Raw genomic sequence first — 19,146 nt, 5'->3', positions numbered from 1 at the left:
GGCGCCTGGGTGGTTCAGTCATTTGAGCCTCTGACTCTTGATTTCAGCTCAGGCCATTATCTCAGGGTTGTGGAATTGAGCCCCATGTCAGGGCTGAGCATGAAACCTGCTTGAGACTCTCTTATCTGCCCCTTTACCACTCACACACCTGTGTGTGTGTGCGCTCGCGCTCTCTCTCTCTCTCTCAGAAAAAAAAAGAAAGAAAGAAAAAGGCATGCGCAGAAATGCTAAACACACCAGTAAGGGTAAGGTTGAGGGGTGAGGAGGAGGTGTGCAGGAAGAATATGGATACAGTTAGGGATGAATGTAAATGCACATAGTCCTGTCTCCTTTCAAAAATTTTATCAGTGTATTAGAACATAGTATAATAATTGGTGTTCTTGATGATTGCTATGAGTCATCAAGAAACAAATTATATTAGTATTCTTTTTTTAAGAAGTCAAGGCAAATTGTCACAAATTTTCTAGCACAGATCCCTTACTAAAGTAAGTTTGGATGCCTCAAAAGGGATTAGGTTATATTTTTTTTTTTTGGAAAATTTTATTTAAGTGGAAAATGTATTCATTTCCTAGTAATGTCAACTAATTCAAGTGTTCCAAAGGGGAAAATTGAAGTACTGGATTCTAAGTTTTCATCAGAAGGAAATTTCATTCTGTCTATTAACAGATGATATTTATTAAATATCCACATGTATATTGTATTATGCAAACTGTTACAATTAGTTCAGTTCAGCTTTCACTAAAATATTGCAAGCAAAAGCATGCTTGCTCTTAAAACTTCAGCAAGCTCAGGTTTTTCATTTGGTGAAACAGCATACAATAAATACATTGACAAATTCAGTCTCTGATTTGAACAGGCTAGGTTGTTTGATCTCCCCTCTCACTAAAAACAGCAATGTGGGTTTTGTTTTTTTTTCTTAAGTTACCTTGAAAGTATTTGAAAGGATAATTAGGGACCTACCAGGTTAAATTTGGGATGGAGGGAGCACAACCCAGAGAGGTAAGTGGATGTCAGAGCACTAAAACTGGTTGTTTCCTAAGACATTTGTCAGAACACAAATTGGCTTTGGTTCATCAACTAAAAGAGCAAGGCAAATAGAAGTTAAGGCCCAGAGCATGTTAAAGTTGTGAAGTCTTAGAGAAGTTTCTCTACACTAAGTAGGGACCCCAAAGGACTTTCCCACTACAACTAAACCTGTTCCCCTTCCTCCAGTCTCCAGGGGACTGACTGTAGAAACAGCTGCCTTGGCAGTGAGCAAACTAGAAGATGGAAAGGAAAAGGGGTAAAAAACATATCCCTGAGAAGTTGTGGCCAGTGACCAGCCTTCTTGAAGATTTAGATCCCGATTATTCCTTGCACCAGGAGGCCAGGGAATTTCATTGAATTTGTTTAAGTAGTGCCCTCCAGGAACCTAGCAGAAGAAGCAAACAAAGCTTCCCTGGAACAGGGTCTAAGCAAATCATTCCTCTACAAGTCCTTTTCAAGGGCCGTAACCACTGTGAAAAACAACCAGGGCACACAAGGAAACACGGCAGAAAGATAACCAACAGGAAAACAAAAACAGGCAGCAGAAATATATTGGCGTAGTTTTCACGCACAGATATAAAATAAATATGCTTACTAGGTTTAATGAAATAAACAAGCTTGAACAATAATTACAGACAACAGTGTACTATAAAAAACTTGTAGCACATTTGAGGGGATAAAATAGAACTTCTAGAAAAGAAAAAAGTAACCAAAATAATTCTGTCAACCTTTTAGCAGCATATTGGATTTTGCAGAAGAGAGAATTGATGAATCAGAAGATAAATTTAAACAAATCACCTGAATGCTACCTAGAGAGACTGTATTGTATATTAGGGTCCTCCAGAGAAACAGAACCAATAGGTATATATAGGTATATAGAAGGAGATATCTTAGGAGGGACTCAGTCACATATTTATGGTGGCTAAGTCCCACAGTCCACCATCTGCCAGCTAGACCTGGAAAGCCGGTGGTGTCATTCCAATACAAATCTTGAAAGTCTGAGAACTGGAGGGTTGATGGTATAAGTCCCAAGTCCAAAGGTCCATGAACTGGAAGTGCTGGTGTCCAAGAACAGGAGAAAATGGATACCCCAGCTCAAGGAGAGAGAGCAAATTTACTCTTCTAACTTTTTGTTCTATTCTGGCCTCAACAGATTGGATGATACCCCACTGTGGTGGAGTATCTTCTTTACTTAGTCTACCAATTCAAATGCTAGTCTTTCCAGAAATGTTCTTAACAGACACACCCAGGAATAATGGTTTACCAGCTATCTAGGCATCCCTTAGCCCAGTAAAGTTGATACACAAAATTAACCTTCACAGTGACAATGGTAGAAACTACAATGGAGAAGAGGATAAGGGTTATGGAAATGCAAACAGAGGTTTGATGACATCCTAAGAAGAGAAGAGAGAATGAGAATTTTCTAAAATTGATGAAAGACATCAATCCATAGATTCGAGGCCAGCAAATCTCAAATAGGAACAATAAAAATACAAACCTAGACATATTACAGACAAAATTTAGAAAATAATAAGACAAAACAAGACATTATCTTCAGAAGTATGACGTTTTAATAGCATCAGAAACCAGTGAGATAATATCCTCAGTGTGCTAAAAGAAAATAACGGCCAGTCTAGATGTCTACACACAGTAAAAATAGCTCTTGACAATGAAACTGAAATAATAGATATTTTCAAAGAAACAGAAACAGGATTCATCAGCAAAACCTCACAAAAGAAAATTCTTAAGGACAGACTTCAGGCAGACACAAAGTGAACACAGATGGAAGGTCTAATATAAGAAGGAATGAAGAGTGAAGGAAGAAGTGAAGTGAATGGACAAATGTAGGTAAATGCTGCTTGCATAAAAGAGTAACAATAATTTATTGAATCTTATTGAATCTCAATAATTCATAAGTTGCAGAATAAGATCGTGTGGAAATTGGATTTAAACTGTCCTAAGATCCTTAATGTTCAAAAGTTTTGTTTAGGGGCGCCTGGGTGGCGCAGTCAGTTAAGCGTCCAACTTCAGCCAGGTCACGATCTTGCGGTCCGTGAGTTTGAGCCCCGCCTTGGGCTCTGGGCTGATGGCTCGGAGCCTGGAGCCTGTTTCCGATTCTGTGTCTCCCTCTCTCTCTGCCCCTCCCCCATTCATGTTCTGTCTCTCTCTGTCCCAAAAATAAATAAACGTTGAAAAAAAAAAATTTATAATAAAAAAAAAGTTTTGTTTAACTGAGACTTTGATAATTATGTGTCTAATTTCTAAAGTAACCAGTAAAAAAGGGGGAAGGATTATGTAATTTCCAAACTAATAGAGAGGGGGGGAATAGAATGATGTTTAGCAAGCTCATTTTAAAATGTATAGAGAAATGCAAAGGGCCAAGAATAGCCAAGTTATTCAGGAAGCAAATGAACAAGATGAGAAGACTTGCTGGTCTACCTGATACCAAGATTTAAAAAGCTCTAGTAACTAAAGATTGGCATTAATATAAGTTGAGACTAATAGAGAAGCTGGAAACAGACCCATGCATGAGAGCACTTAGAGCACTGCAGAGCTGAGAAGAAAAGACAGACTTCAATAAATGTGGTTGATTATGAAATCAGCTCCAAGTGGATTAAAGAAAAGATCTAGGGGCACCTGGGTGACTCAGTCCGTTGTGTCCAATTCTGGATTTCGGCTCAGGTTATGATCTTACAGTTTGTGAGATCGAGTCTGTGAGATCTACATGGACAGTGCCGAAACTGCTTTGGATTCTCTTGCTCTCTGCCCCCACCCCCCACCCCCCCACAAACACACTCACACTTGCTTTCTCTCAAAATAAATAAACTTAAAAAAAAAAATAAAAAGACCTAAATGTCAAAGGCAAAACAAAAATTTTCCATAAGATAATTTGAAATAAGGAAGAATTTTTATTTTTATTCTTTTAAGGTTTTATTTTTAAGTAATCTCTATACCCAACATGGGACTCAAATTCACAACCCTGAGATGAAGAGTTTCTCACTCCACCAACTGAGCCAGCCAGGGGCCCCAGGACTTTTAAAAATAAGACCAAAAAGCCACAGCCATAAAGGAAAATACTATTTTTAGGGGCACCCGGGTGGCTCAGTCAGTTAAGCGTCCAACTTTGGCTCAGGTCATGAGCTCATGGTTCACGAGTTCAAGCCACACATCAGGCTCTGTGCTGACAGCTCAGAGCCTGGAGCCTGCTTTGGATTCTGTGTCTCCCTTTCTCTCTGCCCCTCCCCTGCTCATGCTCGCTCTCTCTCTCTCAAAAATAAATAAAAACATTAAAAAAATCTTTAATGTTAAAACTCTTGACATACATAGTAATCCTACTTTTAAAAAATAATAAAAATAAAATTTAAATGTTTGGTCATCAGAAGAGTAAAAAGATAAGCCATGGAAGAAGCAAAAATATTTGTAACCTGAAATACAAAGGAAAAAAAAACTCATAGTAAAAAGCAAACAACTGAATAACAAGCCTCAAACAGGCATTTCACCCACCATGGGGTTCAGTATATATATGAAAAAGTGCTCAATCTCATTGGTAGTAAGGGAAATAAAACACAAACCACAAATGAAATATTACTACACACCCACCAAATTAGCAAAATTTTAAAAATCTGACAGTACCATGTGTTGATGAGGTATAGAATGACCTAACTCTCATGCACTGGAAATAGTGATGTAAATTTAGTACTATCACTTTGGAAAAGAGTTTAGCACTTTCTAATGAAGTCAGATAAACGTAGCCTATGATCTAGCAATTTCATTCCTAAGTATAGGTATCCTAGAAAAGGCATGCATGTATGTATTGTGTATTAAGTTACTTGTACAAGAATACCCACAGCAGCATTGTTCATAATAGCCTGGCACTGCCCATTATTAAGAGTGAAATGGATAGATTATGAATATTACAAACTGTTTAAGCTTCATAATACTGAAGGAAAGAGGAGATAAGAATACATATAGTGTAACTCAATTTGTATAAAGCTTGCAGGCAGTAACACTAAACTGTATGTTGATGGTGAGGGTTGCCAATTACCCTTAAAGGGCATGATAGTAAATATTTTAGACTTAGCTGCCACATGGCCTCTGTCATAACTGCAGTTATTCCACTCTGCCACTGTGGTGTAAAAGCAGCCCTAGATGGTTCGTGGCTGTGTTCCAGCAAGAACCAACCTCTAGTTTATAGGTACATGTGTTGGAGATAAAATTACTTTAAAAGGAAGAGGGACAAGAAAAAAGGGAATGAAATAATGATAAAAAAAAAAGACAGGAGAGTGGTTACCTCTTGGAAGGAAGGGTTTGTGATTAGGGAGGGGTAAATGGGGACTTCTAGGATGCTGGCATTGTATTAGTGGAACTTGTGTGGAGGTTGCACAAGGAGGCATTCACTTTATAGCTGTCTTTTTAATTCTACATAAAAATTCTATGTATAGTAAGTCCTATGTCACAATAAAGTTTTCAAAAATAAAGATAGTACTTCCTTAAATGATTGTTATAACATTATTTAATTTTATGTGAATTTTTGTTTACATTTGAATTTGTCTGCTTGTTTCTGAAATTTCTATCAAAGAAACACTCCTAAAAGAATTTAAATAGTAATATAAGACTTGTCTTACAGTTTCTTTTTAAAGATTTCTTTATATTCTTTGTTTTATGGGCTCGGAGATACAGATTGCAGTTAATAGCTTGGCTTATATATACCAAAGTATTGACTGCTGTCCTCTTTTTTTTCCTTTTATTCACAGGTTCGGTAGATGAAGGTGTCACTGAAGGGTTACCTACGCTTCAAAACACTTCTAGCACTAATGCTCATGCAGATGATGATGATCGGTTAGTACCAACATAGTCTGTCATTTTCTATAAAGGGGTGTACTTGTGAGGCACCTGGTTGGCTCAGTTGGTTAAGTGTCATATAAGCTGAGGTCATGACCTCACAGTCATGGGATCAAGCTCCAAGTCTGCCTCCATGTTGAGCATGGAACCTGCTTGGGATTCTCTCCCTCCCTCTCCACCTCCCCCACCCCCTTGCACATGCTCTTTCTTGGTCTCTCTCTTTCTCTCTCTGTCTCTCAAAAATAAACTTTAAAAGGGGGAGGATGTACTTGCAACTGTAAATTCAAACATTTTAACTTGGAATTACATAAGTAGTTTATTGGGTACCTCATTTTCTCTTTCAGAGTAAAGAGGTAGCATTATTACATCATAAAGTAGACCACCTATACAAGGTTTATTCGGCATTTTAAAACTGCTCAGGCCCATCATTTTTAAATAGTATCTATATCTAGTATCTATCTAGATATAACTAACTAATCACTTTTAAGTAGTTTTTTAAATTTTTTTTTACATTTATTTTTTTTGAGAGACAGAGCATAAGTGGGGGAGGGGCAGACAGAGCATCAGACACAGAATCCAAAGCAGGCTCCAGGCTCTTGAGTTGTCAGTACAGAGCCTGACACGGGGCTCAAACCCACAAACCATGAGATCATGACCTGAGCCGAAGTTGGACACCCAACCGACTGAGTTACCCAGGCACCCCAGGTAGTATTTTAAATAGTATCTAAAGGTTGGTGAACTGTGAACTGTGGGCCAATTCCAATTTACCACCTTTATTTGTAAATCAGGTGTTCCAATATAGCTGTGCTCATTTGTTTACGTATTGTCTGGATAGCAGAGTTGAGTAGTTGAAACAGAGATCATGTGGTGTGCAAAGTGAAAAATATTTACTGTTTGCCCTACTACAGAAAAAGTTTGCCAAATCCTCATCTCTTTGCCCATAAATCCCAGGTCATTATCTTAGAGTTGTCCCTCCCTGCTTCGTATCTATCTCCACATAGATATATAAGGGCATTTCAGACTTAACATGGCCAAGACCTCTAACTCCCCTTCTAAACCTCGCTTATCCAGTCATACCCATCTCTAAAGAGCATCATCATCAGTTAAATGAATAAAAGGACAACATTGAGAGAGAACTATTAGGAACTGCTTGGTATATGGTATGTTTGGGGAATATGAGAAGAAATGAGGCTGGAAAAGTACACAACCCAGAACATGAGGAGGTTTGTATGCCTTGCAAAGGTGTTCAGACTTTATTCTGAAGGTAACAGCCATTGCAGGATTTTAAAATGGGTGTTGATTTAATCAGATCACTGTGAAACAGAGGGATGTATTGGAGGGGTTGGGGGCTAAAGAGAGGGAGTTATTAATTCAACCTTGTGTTGATGAGGGCCTAAATTAAAGCAGTAGTAGGAAGGAAAGGATTAAAGAGATTAAGAATTTCTAAGGTAAAACCATTTATGATACATTCTGTGATAGTATGTCCTTAGGATGTTGGACATTCTGGACAATTCAACATTGTTTTTCATATTGCTATAAATGGAACTTTTAACAGTTAAACTCTCAAAAAGTCATTTTTTTCTTTTGTTCATTAAAGTTGTGCAGAAATGTTTATTCAGCTTAAAAATCAGAATCTTCCTCCCTCCTTTGGTCTTTTTTTAGATTGGAAAATGTTCAGTATCCCTACCAACTCTACATAGCTCCTTCTACCAGCAGTACGGAACGACCAAGTCCAAACGGTCCAGATAGACCTTTTCAGTGTCCAACTTGCGGGGTACGATTCACCCGTATTCAGAACCTAAAACAGCACATGCTCATCCACTCAGGTAATGTTGTCTTCCCTACTGTTGCATAAATGAGTACTTGAAACATTACATTTGGAATCTCAGTTAAAAATAGAAAACAGATGTTTCTGAGTTTAAAAAATATGTCTCTGAGAAATCAGATAAGCTTAAGTCTGTTGGTAAAATGGTACAGTGTCAGAAAGCTATTTGTTTAATACATTTGCCACAGGCATAAGTATTCGGATTAAAACTTGGTGGGGTATATGTGTAGACATAAATGAAAGGCACTGGGTATATTAGGTGTGTGTATATATGTGTGATACAGAAGCACAGGTACAGATGGTAGAGCAAATGGAACTAAAAGGGTATTTATTGCTGTTCTTTGTACTATTCTTGTAACTACTCTTTATGAATGGAATTATTTCCAAATAAGAAGTGTTTTTAGAAATTTACATTTAATTATTTAAAATTTAATTTTAATTCTGCCATCCTAAATTTCTCTGTGCCCTGATTAATCAGCTTTGCAGCATTTTTTAGGATAAAAGATTTTAAATAAATTACATGTAAAACATTTGAAATTTAAGTTCAGTGATCACAAAAAGGCACCAAAATTCTTGTGGGTACACCTCTGATGAGTATAGGAAATCTTTGCTCCTGTTTTCAGCTGTGTTTGTCATCTTGCTTTCCTCTTCTGTAGATAGGTCTAATAGTCCCTGAGCTAATAATATCAGTTCCCTATGACTTAAATCAACAGATTGTATTTTGAAGGTTTTTAATTTTTTTTTTGCTAAAACTATGATAATTGAAGAGATAATTAATATACTTCATAATTCACATATTAGTTTCTACATATTTTTTCTATCACTTTACATAATATGCCCATAAATCCAATTCACCAAATGATAGTTCTAACATGATTATTATGTTCAGAGATGTTTCTTCTCATTTCTCAGGTAATGAAGAGTGGGTACATTTTCACATCTTTTCAATATAAACTTTACTACTTTAATGAAATGATGTTTTATGGGGATTTGATTCTGTTTAAATACTGTGGTTATGTTTTGAAGTCTGTAAAATAGATGATTTAGAAGAATATTCAGAAATCAACTTGAGTATATATTAACTAGTTCACCTCTCCTTCTAATGCCCTTTTTTTTTTTTTTTAAAGCCCTAGTGACTTTTCAAATGTTCTGTACCTTTTCTGAGATGTTGAATTGGAATCCATTTTTGCTGGTGATTTTTGCCTTTTTAAATTGCCTGTTGCTACAAAATTGTAGCTCAGAAATTTGAGAGGTTTGTGACCTTTCACTTTATTTTGTTTTTAGATAATACTTTGTTCTGCCTTATTTTGTAGGAATTAAACCATTTCAGTGTGACCGCTGTGGGAAAAAGTTCACCAGGGCTTACTCGCTAAAGATGCATCGCCTAAAGCATGAAGGTAAACGCTGTTTCCGGTGCCAGATATGTAGTGCCACTTTCACTTCCTTCGGGGAATATAAACACCACATGAGGGTTTCCCGGCACATTATCCGCAAGCCTCGGATTTACGAGTGCAAAACATGTGGCGCCATGTTCACCAACTCTGGAAATTTAATCGTGCACCTGAGGAGTCTGAACCATGAAGCGTCAGAGCTAGCAAACTACTTCCAGAGCAGGTGAGGCGCACAACAAAAACGAGCCAGGAAAACCGCTTACTAAACTCTCTTTCCCTGCTGTCAGGGCGGCCTGCTATGCTTATCAGGTTGCTGGCTACTCAGTCACGTTCCTTTTAAATTTCCACTGTCCATACTCTCATCTCCTGATCTGATACAATTTTGCTGGATCTTCTAGGTATATACAATTATAAATATTTTTCTAGCTGGTATTAGAAATTTTTCCCTACAGAAGTAGACTACTTACCTCTTGCTTTGTCTTTTTTGTTTCTTGGGTTTTAGTTTTTTGTATTTTCAATAATTAAGCTTAAAGTAATATAGACCTTATTGGAAAATTTACCGTGTTAGATGATTCTTAGTGGTACTGGATTAATTCAGACTCTTTGGATGTCAAAACTTTTGACCACTTCTCTTTTTTTTTTAATTCTATATAAAGGGATATATATTTACCAATAAAGAAAAGAACTTCAACAACAACTATAATGGATATGATTATTTTCAATTAAATTTCCTTTTTCTTTCAATTTAAAGCTCATGCTTTTCATTAATAATTTATGATAGAATTCCTTTCTGATTTATAGAGTATCTAAGGAAGTCAGGTTTTAGTTCTGACTCTACCACTAACTAGTATTATGACTGAACATGTCTCTTTACAAATGAAGAAGCCTGAAGCATAAAGACTGATAAAATGTAAGCTTTAAAGGTCATTTCAGAGGTCTCTAAATATAAAACTCTGTTGTCTTTTTTTAATACTTTATCAAAAATGTACATCTGTAGGAATCCTTAATTTTTTATAAAATGAAATCTTCCTAAACTTAAATTTTAAACCATCTTTAGTTCTTAAATCTTACTTTTCAATAAATTCCAAACTATTCCTGCAGATTTTTTTTCCTCTTCAGACCTGACATTCATGTTGTTTACTCATGTCTGAGTGTCTGGTTGTCATCTCACGAAACCTAAATTATACATATATCAAACATTGTTTGTCCAGAACTAAGATAGTGTCATAGTTAACCACTTCTATTGCCTGTATCTTCCTTGTACAGAACCTTCTGTCCTCTGTTCTTCCTGTCTAACACCTGAAGACTTCTTAAAAAATAAAACATAGGACATTTTAAATTGTTTTGCAAATGAACATATTTTAATTTTTTTATTAATACTGGACAGATTATAAAACCACCTTCTTAAATGTATCAGTTATTAACATTCCTAGTAGAACGAACTTTTTAAGTCCAGCAATAAAGATTTAATTAAAGCATCTAAGAGATATTTTATGTTTGTTTTAACTACAAAAAATGTTATAGTAGAAAACTTAGTAGATGTAGGAAAGTATAAAATATAAGAAATTAAAATACTTTCTGATCTCACCACTCAGGATTAATATCCACTGTTGTTAAAATTTTGGTATATTTTACTCTCCATATTTAATAATTAAATATTTAATCCTATCAATATAATATTAAATATTTTCAGTATTAATAAATACTTTCTTAGGACTAATATATAACTGATCTCATGGCATTCATTTTCAAATCCTACTTCAAATGGAATTTATTGTTTTCATATACTAAATCTAATAGCAGAATACACATAAATTATTCTTTATATTTCTCTATATAGTACATTATGTATACTGTCATTTATGCATAAGGACTTAGTTTCTTAACTAACTTATATCCAGGAAGTAATAAAAAGTTAGGTTTATATACCTCTTAATTAGCATATAATCCAAGAAAAGTTAAGCATAAGTTATTCAAATGGTATTTGCTTAAGTGAGCGTGCTAATTGTATACAGAAACTCTTCTACATAGAACAAGAAAGGCTGCTTAGGGGTCTAAAGTGACAATGAAGGTGATAATTAATCCTATTGATAGTAGAGTTCATATACTTTGGTTCTGATGGATGGCTTGGGTTCATATTTAGGAAAGCTTAGAAATTTGAATATCCTGAGTTATAATTAGTCAAGAACTAGAGAAATGAAAAATCCCAATCTTGTTTTACAAATCAGGTCTTTTTATTGTGGCTAATTTATTACTGGTTTGAAAATTAACTCCCTCTTTCATCCTTTGCCTCTTATCTAGTGATTTCCTAGTACCGGACTACTTAAACCAGGAGCAAGAAGAGACCCTTGTTCAGTATGATCTTGGAGAACACAGTTTTGAAAGCAACTCCTCTGTTCAAATGCCTGTAATTTCACAGGTCTCCTCGACCCAGAATTGTGAAAGCACTTTCCCCTTGGGGTCTCTTGGTGGGCTGGCAGAAAAAGAGGAAGAAATGCCAGAGCAGCCAAAGACCAGTGCTTGTGCCGAGGCAACCAGAGATGACCCCCCCAAATCAGAGCTGTCTTCTATAACCATTGAGTAATTTCATGGTTTGGCTTCATTTTTGGTTTTTGGAAAGTGCCTGTGCTTGGTCTTGTACATTTAAATTTAATTTAATTTTTTAAACAAAAAAGGGTTTGGGAAAGAATTTCCCTTTTTACTTTGTAAGCCCCACAACTGATGTTTTATTTTTCATGACTGAGAGATTGCTTCTGTAAGTGCACAACAACATGATGTTGAAACATAATTGAAACTATGAGACTTAAGGAGAACCAGTTGACTTCAAGCCTGTATCAGTTTCTTCCATTGTTAAAAGCAGGCTAATGAGATCATTAGGTAAAGAAGAATTCAGATGATTGTTGACCTTCTGAGATGAAAGGGTACACCGGAAACAAATTACTGAACAGAATTTGACAGCCTGAATAGATGTTTACTCCTATACACAGGACATTGTACAATATTTTGTAAAGCCTGTTGGTTTAGGAAATATTTACGGTAAGCTTTCTTAAAAATTATTAGGGTAAATACTTCTGAAATCCAATGTATTCTTTTTTTTTTTTAAGCTTTGTCATTTCTATTATTTTTCATGGTGAAATTTGGTGTAGGGATAGGCATTCCCTGAACTTCTTTAGTACCACTCCAAATAATCTTTCTTCTGTGAAAGAAGGCAGAGAACCATGATTGAGAATAGCCGGGCTGTGCATGAAATGACCAGGAGTGGAAAATGAAGTACATAAATCCCAACTTCATAGGAACTCTTAATACTGCTTTTCTGACTAAAATTGTTGTTTACCTGGTCTTTGAATGTTAATGCCTGGCTAATTAGGTCATTGCCTAAATCATTTTCCCCTCTTGCCCCATGAACAGTACTCCCTCTTGCATATACTGGCATGATATTATATAAAGGAAAAATATTGGAGATATTCTATATTTTATATATAGGTTTATGTATTGTTGAGGATGTTTTTATTGTGCTGATTTGGACAAAATAAAAGAATTCTCTGTTAAGGCTATGTTCTTAACCCAACTAAGATTGTTTACAAAGTTCCCTGTGTCACTGATACATTGTTTTTGTTTGAAAATATTTTTAGACTTTGACAAGTTTATTAAAAGGATTAGTGTAGTTTTTACACAATGTAAGCAATAATGTAACAGATGAGAAAAGGCTTTAAATTGATCAACTAGGACTCATAAATCTAGGGGAAAAAACTAAGTCTAAAGGAAAACTTAAAAACCTTAAATTAATATCACCTCTTTTGCTGCTAAAAAAAATGAAACTTCCTGATTTATAGTCGAAATTTATATCATACTCTGGACTGGAGTATACTTTGCATCTGGTGCCATTAAAGCATCACTGACCTTGATCCTAAATATTCATGAGTCCATGAACAATGAACTTTTGAATAACCTTTTTTCTATGTATATACCCACAGGTTAATAATTATGAAAACACCTGATTAAATTAGAAAAAGAAACTAAATAGTTTCTTATTCAAAACACAAGATCTGAATTTTGTTTGGGTGCTAGACCTTAATAATAAAATTAATTTTTTAAGTTATGGTGATTTTATTGTTTCTTTTTTTTTTTAATTGGCTAATTCTGTGATTGATTTTCCCCCAACAAATGTAAAGGAAGGGAAAGTAAACTCATTGAAGATTTTTTTCAGGTAACATTCTTTTTCCAAATTCTGCTGTCAAGTTTTAACTTGTTTCCAACTGCTTATCTCAGTCTTGAACCTGTTTCCCCGCCCTTTGCTCCCAAACATAGGTATATTACCTACAGGAAGATCAACATACACAGGTTATACTGGGCTTCCATCATTTATGCTTCTTTACTAACAGGATTGAATTTACTTTTTGCAACAGACTGTAATACTTACTAGTAGCAGTACTGCTGTGTCTCAGCTGGAAAAATTAGGAATTTTTATTTTTAACGTCATACATACCCTTGAAAAATGTTATGCCGGCCAATGGATAAACCTCGGAGTTAATTTTAGAATCTTTATATGGGCAAAACAAAGAATAGGTAAAATTAATGACCAGGAATCATTGTTGCCTTCAGTTCTAAGAGTTATTTTTTATAACTAAGTAAAGGGAAAAAAAAAAAGAAATAAGGGTTAAAGAAAATAAACATGTAAGAATTGTTTGGGGATTTGTATGATTGAAAGTGTTTTAGCATATCCCCTACCTATCCTGAGAACTCTGTGTTAAGAAAGCCCACAATTTTGGCAGCTCTGAAGTGTTCTGTGTTCTCAGAATGTAGGATTACCACCACTGGCTATTCTTTCCCAAATGGAAACTAGATTTTCATTGGTAATTACAAATTGCACAGATTTCCAAGTTTTATGAAAAACTTGAATATACTATCAAAATGTATACTTGGTTTATTGTCTGTACCCCAAATCTTAACAATACAGGTAACTAATTAATTAGTATTTAACATAAAATGATATAAACAAAGGCCTTTTTTCTCTTTCATTGAGGCTCTCCATTTTGCTTGATACACAATTTAAGGATTTTTAGCTTAAACTAAGCTGCAAGGGGTAATTGTATATAGTGTTATTTAGGTTTATTTAAAATTCATCTGAGAGAGGGATAATTGAATGGATAATTTTACCAGAATATATGGAAAACATTGCAAAGAGATGAAAGCCAGTTCCATTATCCCATCCATTAGAAATTACCAGTATAACTAAACAAAAATTCCAGTTTAGAATACTTAAGTATAGCTGTCTTTCATAAGGCCCAAGAGGGTAACTTTGTGATATTTAAAGGGCTTAAATTTTAGGATGCAGGATAAATTGCCTTTTTAAAACCAAGCATTTTATACAAGAAAAGCATTTATTTTCCATTTTTATGCTACCAAATAGTTATGATACACTTTAGAAATGAGCAAAGATGCTTTCTATGAAACTGGGTGTTCAATCTCCTGCAGTCATTCTTCCCATTTTCAGGGGTGCATTCTAACAATGGAAACATCTAGCATGAGAATGCTTGTAATAATTCTCGAAAAAGAGATTAATATTGGGTTTTTTAAAGGTTTTTATAAACAGAAACAGATGGAGATTATCATCCATAAATATATTTAAATGAATTTTTCTTAATTTGAATTTCAAGTAATCTTAATTTTTATTTCACATAATTAGTTGCATATTTAATTATATTGGCAGTTTTTTTTTTTAAGTTCTTGATTTCAGTGAGACAAAGTGTACTAAAATGTTTAAATAACCTCATTCAGTTTTACGTATTAACATTTCAGCATATAAACCATTCCGGCTTAAGTAATTTGGTTCCGTGTTATGACACATGCTCTTTGGTTTCAAAAGCAAACAGAAAAAGTTGCCTTTTGTTAAAATAGTTTATCAAACGGAATGGACTAGTCAGCATGTCTAATGTAGTATCATTGTTACGTTCTAACTACTGAGCCAGACTCTCCTAGTGTATAAATGATTCCCTGGGAGCCTTCGGAAGCTGTATTAACTCTTTCAGTCTTTTGTTTGCTCTCTCATTTTATTCTTGTACTCCATCTAAATAGAAGCCAGTTATCTTATTTAGTGGCTTTTAGTTTGAAGATTCTCAGATCAATTTTAGTCTCTCAACTTTGTAGTCCGTGAAAAATACATTATTGTGTAAGGTAATGTCAATTCTGTACTTTACCACATGGAGGGAATCATTGTTATTACTTGAGGAATGAACAGTCCTAAATTGTAATATCGTAACAGAAAGGAGTTTGAGATTTGATGAATTGATGAAGAAGAGAACAAGAAACTTTCATGTGGCACTTACTCTATTGTCACTCATCTGCAAAATGTGAAGTTATAACTCTGAAATATACATCCAAATGAGGGAGAATAGTTGTCTAGATATAATATTAACTGGGGGGTGTGGGCGGGTGCTAGTAAAGTTTGTGTTTGGAAGCGACCCAAAGTTGTTAAAAGGTAATAAATGTGATTTTCACTATAAGTTATTGACATAAGATACTTTATTTATAATATATTCAGATTTTAAAAGTAACAGAGAAGAATGTATTAGAAACTAGATTTTGTTTTCTGAAGCAGTGGAACAAAATTAAGGAGAGTTCTATTATAGTATATACACATCTATGAGGAATATTTATAGCTAAGCATACTCCTTTAGCTTTAAGCTAAAATGGTCAAAATTTAAATTTATTTTTTATTTTGCTTATGCCCACTTTTATCTTTTAGTGTCATTTTGCTTGACAGAATGTGGTGATGTAGGGTATTTTTTATCTAGGAAGTCCTCAGCAAGATGAGTTTGCCAAAAGCAATAATGGTTCAGATTAAACAGTAAAGTGGAATTGAACCAATTTCCAGGTTCAGCTAAGGAACAGACACTCTGTGGATATTTTGTTTTTAGATTATAAATATGTTGAAATTTATTAATGGGAGGAAGTAAGCTTATATCATTATGGGATGTAGACTCTTAGTGACATCACAGTTGTACTTTTTTTTTTTTTTTTTACTTCATACTAAACTAATACAGTTAGATATTTCCACTACATTGTAGTGATTCTATTTTTGTGATGGGAAAAAACAATTCTGTGTCTTTACAAATAGTCTCTGCAGAAATGTCAGGCAATGTTATTGGAGTCTCAGTTTGGCAGTATCCAAAATACAGAATCACCTCAAAGTGCTTGTGCTACTTGAAGAGAGCCTCCTCTGTGCAGGGCCCGGGCAAGCTACAGCTAATACCAGGGTACCTGTGCACATAATAGTTTACAAAGAATTTAAAAGTGGAGACCATTGATTGAAAACAATTTTTTTTTTAAAAAATTGTTTTAACTTTAAAATTTTTAATTTCAGTTTGAAGTGCCTGGTTTATAAAATCTAATTCTTTGATTATTGCCTTTCTCTTTAAATTGACTAAGTTTGCTGATTAAACTTAAAGCCTTGGGCTCAATTGTGATGATTTATTGATAAAATTGCTGCTTGATGGTTTGAGGGGCTAGTGTCATGACTTTTATGAAATTATCCTTGTTTTCCCAAATGCTGGTCTAACTATATCCAGATTTCATAATCCAGTTAAGCTAAAAAATCATCCTGTAATTGAATGTTCAGGTTACCAAAGTACATCACCTTCTAAGGAAGGATAAATCTTCCCTACTTGAAGAGGAGCTGGCCATCTCCCCTTAACATACATTGATTCCGTTGGCATTAGTGGAAGCTGTGTTCATTTAAAGGTGGTAAAACCTTTTGTGCAGTTCCTAGAAACCTCTGCTTTCTAGAGAGAACCTTTTCTATGATTACCTTGTAAGTGTGTTTTCTCTAAGAGCTTTGTTTTCCTTCAGTTATCAATTTAATTTTCAAGTTGATAGATGCTATGTAAAGTCTCTCATACTGAGAGTAATCCATTAAATTATTGAAAGTTGCACTGCTTTTCATCTTTCAGGTGCCTAAAATGAATGCCACCAGGTATTTGGAAGGTGTAAGATCGTAATCTTTGTTCATTTTCTTCCTTATACAAAGTGATGGCTTCTAATGCATATATTTCAAAATATAAAAAAAAAAAAAAAAGCCCTCAATAGAGTAAAATTTGGTTTTGATCCAAGTCCCAATAATATGTTTGATATTTCTGTTGTTCCTGGTGCCTCCTGTTGCATCAGATAGAGATTGCCTGCCTCTTTGTATGGCACCCTTGTGGCACCTTATGTCCAATTGGAAGATAGTTTATGGCTTCTTTGTGCCTCTACTATCTTTTCAAAAGCCATTTTATAAAAATCCTAGGTAGCCTATTTTAATATTTAAATATATATATTTGTGAGATACTTTTAGAACAGACTTTTTTTTTTTACTTTGAAATTCCTGTATTCTCATTTTTAAGAGTAAATTAAAATTTTCCAAGATTAGGACTTGTCTTTTTCCACAGCAGCATAATGAGAAAGTCAGATTGAAATTGAAATTGACCATACTTCAGTGATAGAAGAAATTGATGTCTGGTTACAGGAGACAGATAAGAAGGAAAAAATTGTTTTGATGTCACGGAAATGAATTTTTAAATAAAATTGTGGTTTTGTTTCTGTAATTTCATATTTGCTGCTACAGTTGCTCAGTATTTTACAGAGCTAACATATAAATCTGGCTCTGTTTAAAAACTGGAGTACTTTCTAGTACAACCAGCCTGGGAGGAAGCTGCACCACAGTTTTCCAGTTGGGTGACTGACTGCTTTGTTTAGCCGATGCATGCTTAATATTTTCCTATAGGCCAACATCAAAGAAGCCTGGGGGAAACTTTTTTACCTTTCAGCATTGATTCCTTTTGGGCACTGGCATTTTGTGAAACCCTTGGGGGAGGGTAATGCTGGGGCAGAAATGTGAATTATGTAGATGGGTGTTTTTTATGTCTTCAGCCCTCTCCTAGAACCAGTACAACTCTCTTAACTGTGCCAGTCCCCAGTTCACCAGCTTTGTATCCACTTGTCATCTCATTTAAATATGGCTGTACTTGGTGACAGTGGCCATAGCTAATAACTTCTTGGCATGTTTGACTTTCAACAATAACAAAAATGGTTTTGGATTTTGTTTTATTTCCTAAAAATGTATACAATGTCAGAACTTCACATTTTATATACTAGTATCTGGCTATTAGTATTTTACAGGAACCATAGTTCTTGGTGACTTCATATATACATATATATATATATATATTTTTGTGACTTTTTTGTAAACTAAGTGCCGTTTCAACGTTACAATCATTTTTAGAGTTATTGTAATCAATGTGAATATCATGTTTTTTCAAATCTGTTCTGAGCCTATAGTGTTTGCTTTGTGAACATATGTGTATTGTATATATTCTGTATAGTTACATTGTACTGAAATATTAGCTTGTTTGATATAAGGAAAGTATGTATTGAGTACCTTTTTGCTAGCCTGGTTGTTTAATCTTTTTTAAAAAGGTTTAAACTTTTTAAAAAAAAAAAATCTTTAAACTGGCCTTTATTACATGGTCACAAATAAAGTTGCAGTTTAGAAGGGATGGGCAGGGAAAAATTAGTTTTGAGTGTCTTTGAATAGAAACATAAGACTAAGATTTTTTTCTCATTAAAATATCTTATTAATGCTTTATGGAGTAAAACTTCCTGCTGTTGTTATTTATTGTTGGCTGGAAGGAAGAGTTGGTGGTGTCGGTTGAGCAACGTTAGATGAGAAAAGTCATCCGCTGAGTATGCACGGACCAGAGAATCTTACATTAGAAGGCACACACCAGCTTCCACAAATACCATCCCTTAAGATTGAAAGAGATCTAAAGGAGGCTAGAGAAAGTCATCAATTCCTGGAGCTATTGAACTAGGTTCAGGTTCTTGTGCAAAGCTACTTCCTGAGGGGTGGGTTGCATCTTTAGAGGTTTCCCTGAATCTTTCTGAAGTTGTACTTTTGATGAGATACCTGTTGGTAACATTTGAGTAATGTCTTACAACCAAAAAGTAGAAAACAGGTACTTGGAGGAGGGGGAGGGGAACAGCCCTTGCATAGGTAGCACGCCTATGAGAACCTAAAGGAAGCGG

The 19,146-nt window shown here is 34.8% G+C and overlaps 1 protein-coding gene across 2 annotated transcripts in view; it reads left to right on the top strand.

Annotated features, from left to right (window-relative positions):
* ZBTB44 (zinc finger and BTB domain containing 44) overlaps nt 1–13,183 on the top strand; it is a 63,893-nt gene extending 50,710 nt beyond the window's left edge. The window contains exons 3-6 of one of the 2 annotated variants that reach the window (XM_047070101.1): nt 5,781–5,865; nt 7,531–7,694; nt 9,007–9,307; nt 11,386–13,183. In XM_047070101.1, coding sequence (XP_046926057.1) covers nt 5,781–5,865; nt 7,531–7,694; nt 9,007–9,307; nt 11,386–11,668 — 833 coding nt within the window. In that variant the 3' untranslated portion in view covers nt 11,669–13,183. The remainder of the gene's footprint in view (nt 1–5,780; nt 5,866–7,530; nt 7,695–9,006; nt 9,308–11,385) is intronic. The other variant, XM_047070102.1, reaches the window with a different exon arrangement.
* The last annotated feature ends 5,963 nt before the right edge of the window (nt 13,184–19,146 follow it).

The sequence above is a fragment of the Lynx rufus genome, unplaced genomic scaffold (genome assembly GCF_022079265.1).
Source record: "Lynx rufus isolate CCGP_SWC_20201006 ecotype Redwood Valley unplaced genomic scaffold, mLynRuf1.p SCAF_9, whole genome shotgun sequence".
Lineage (NCBI taxonomy): Eukaryota > Metazoa > Chordata > Mammalia > Carnivora > Felidae > Lynx > Lynx rufus.
The sequence above is the reverse complement of the archived record's forward strand: the minus strand, read 5'-3'. Positions and strand labels throughout refer to the sequence as shown.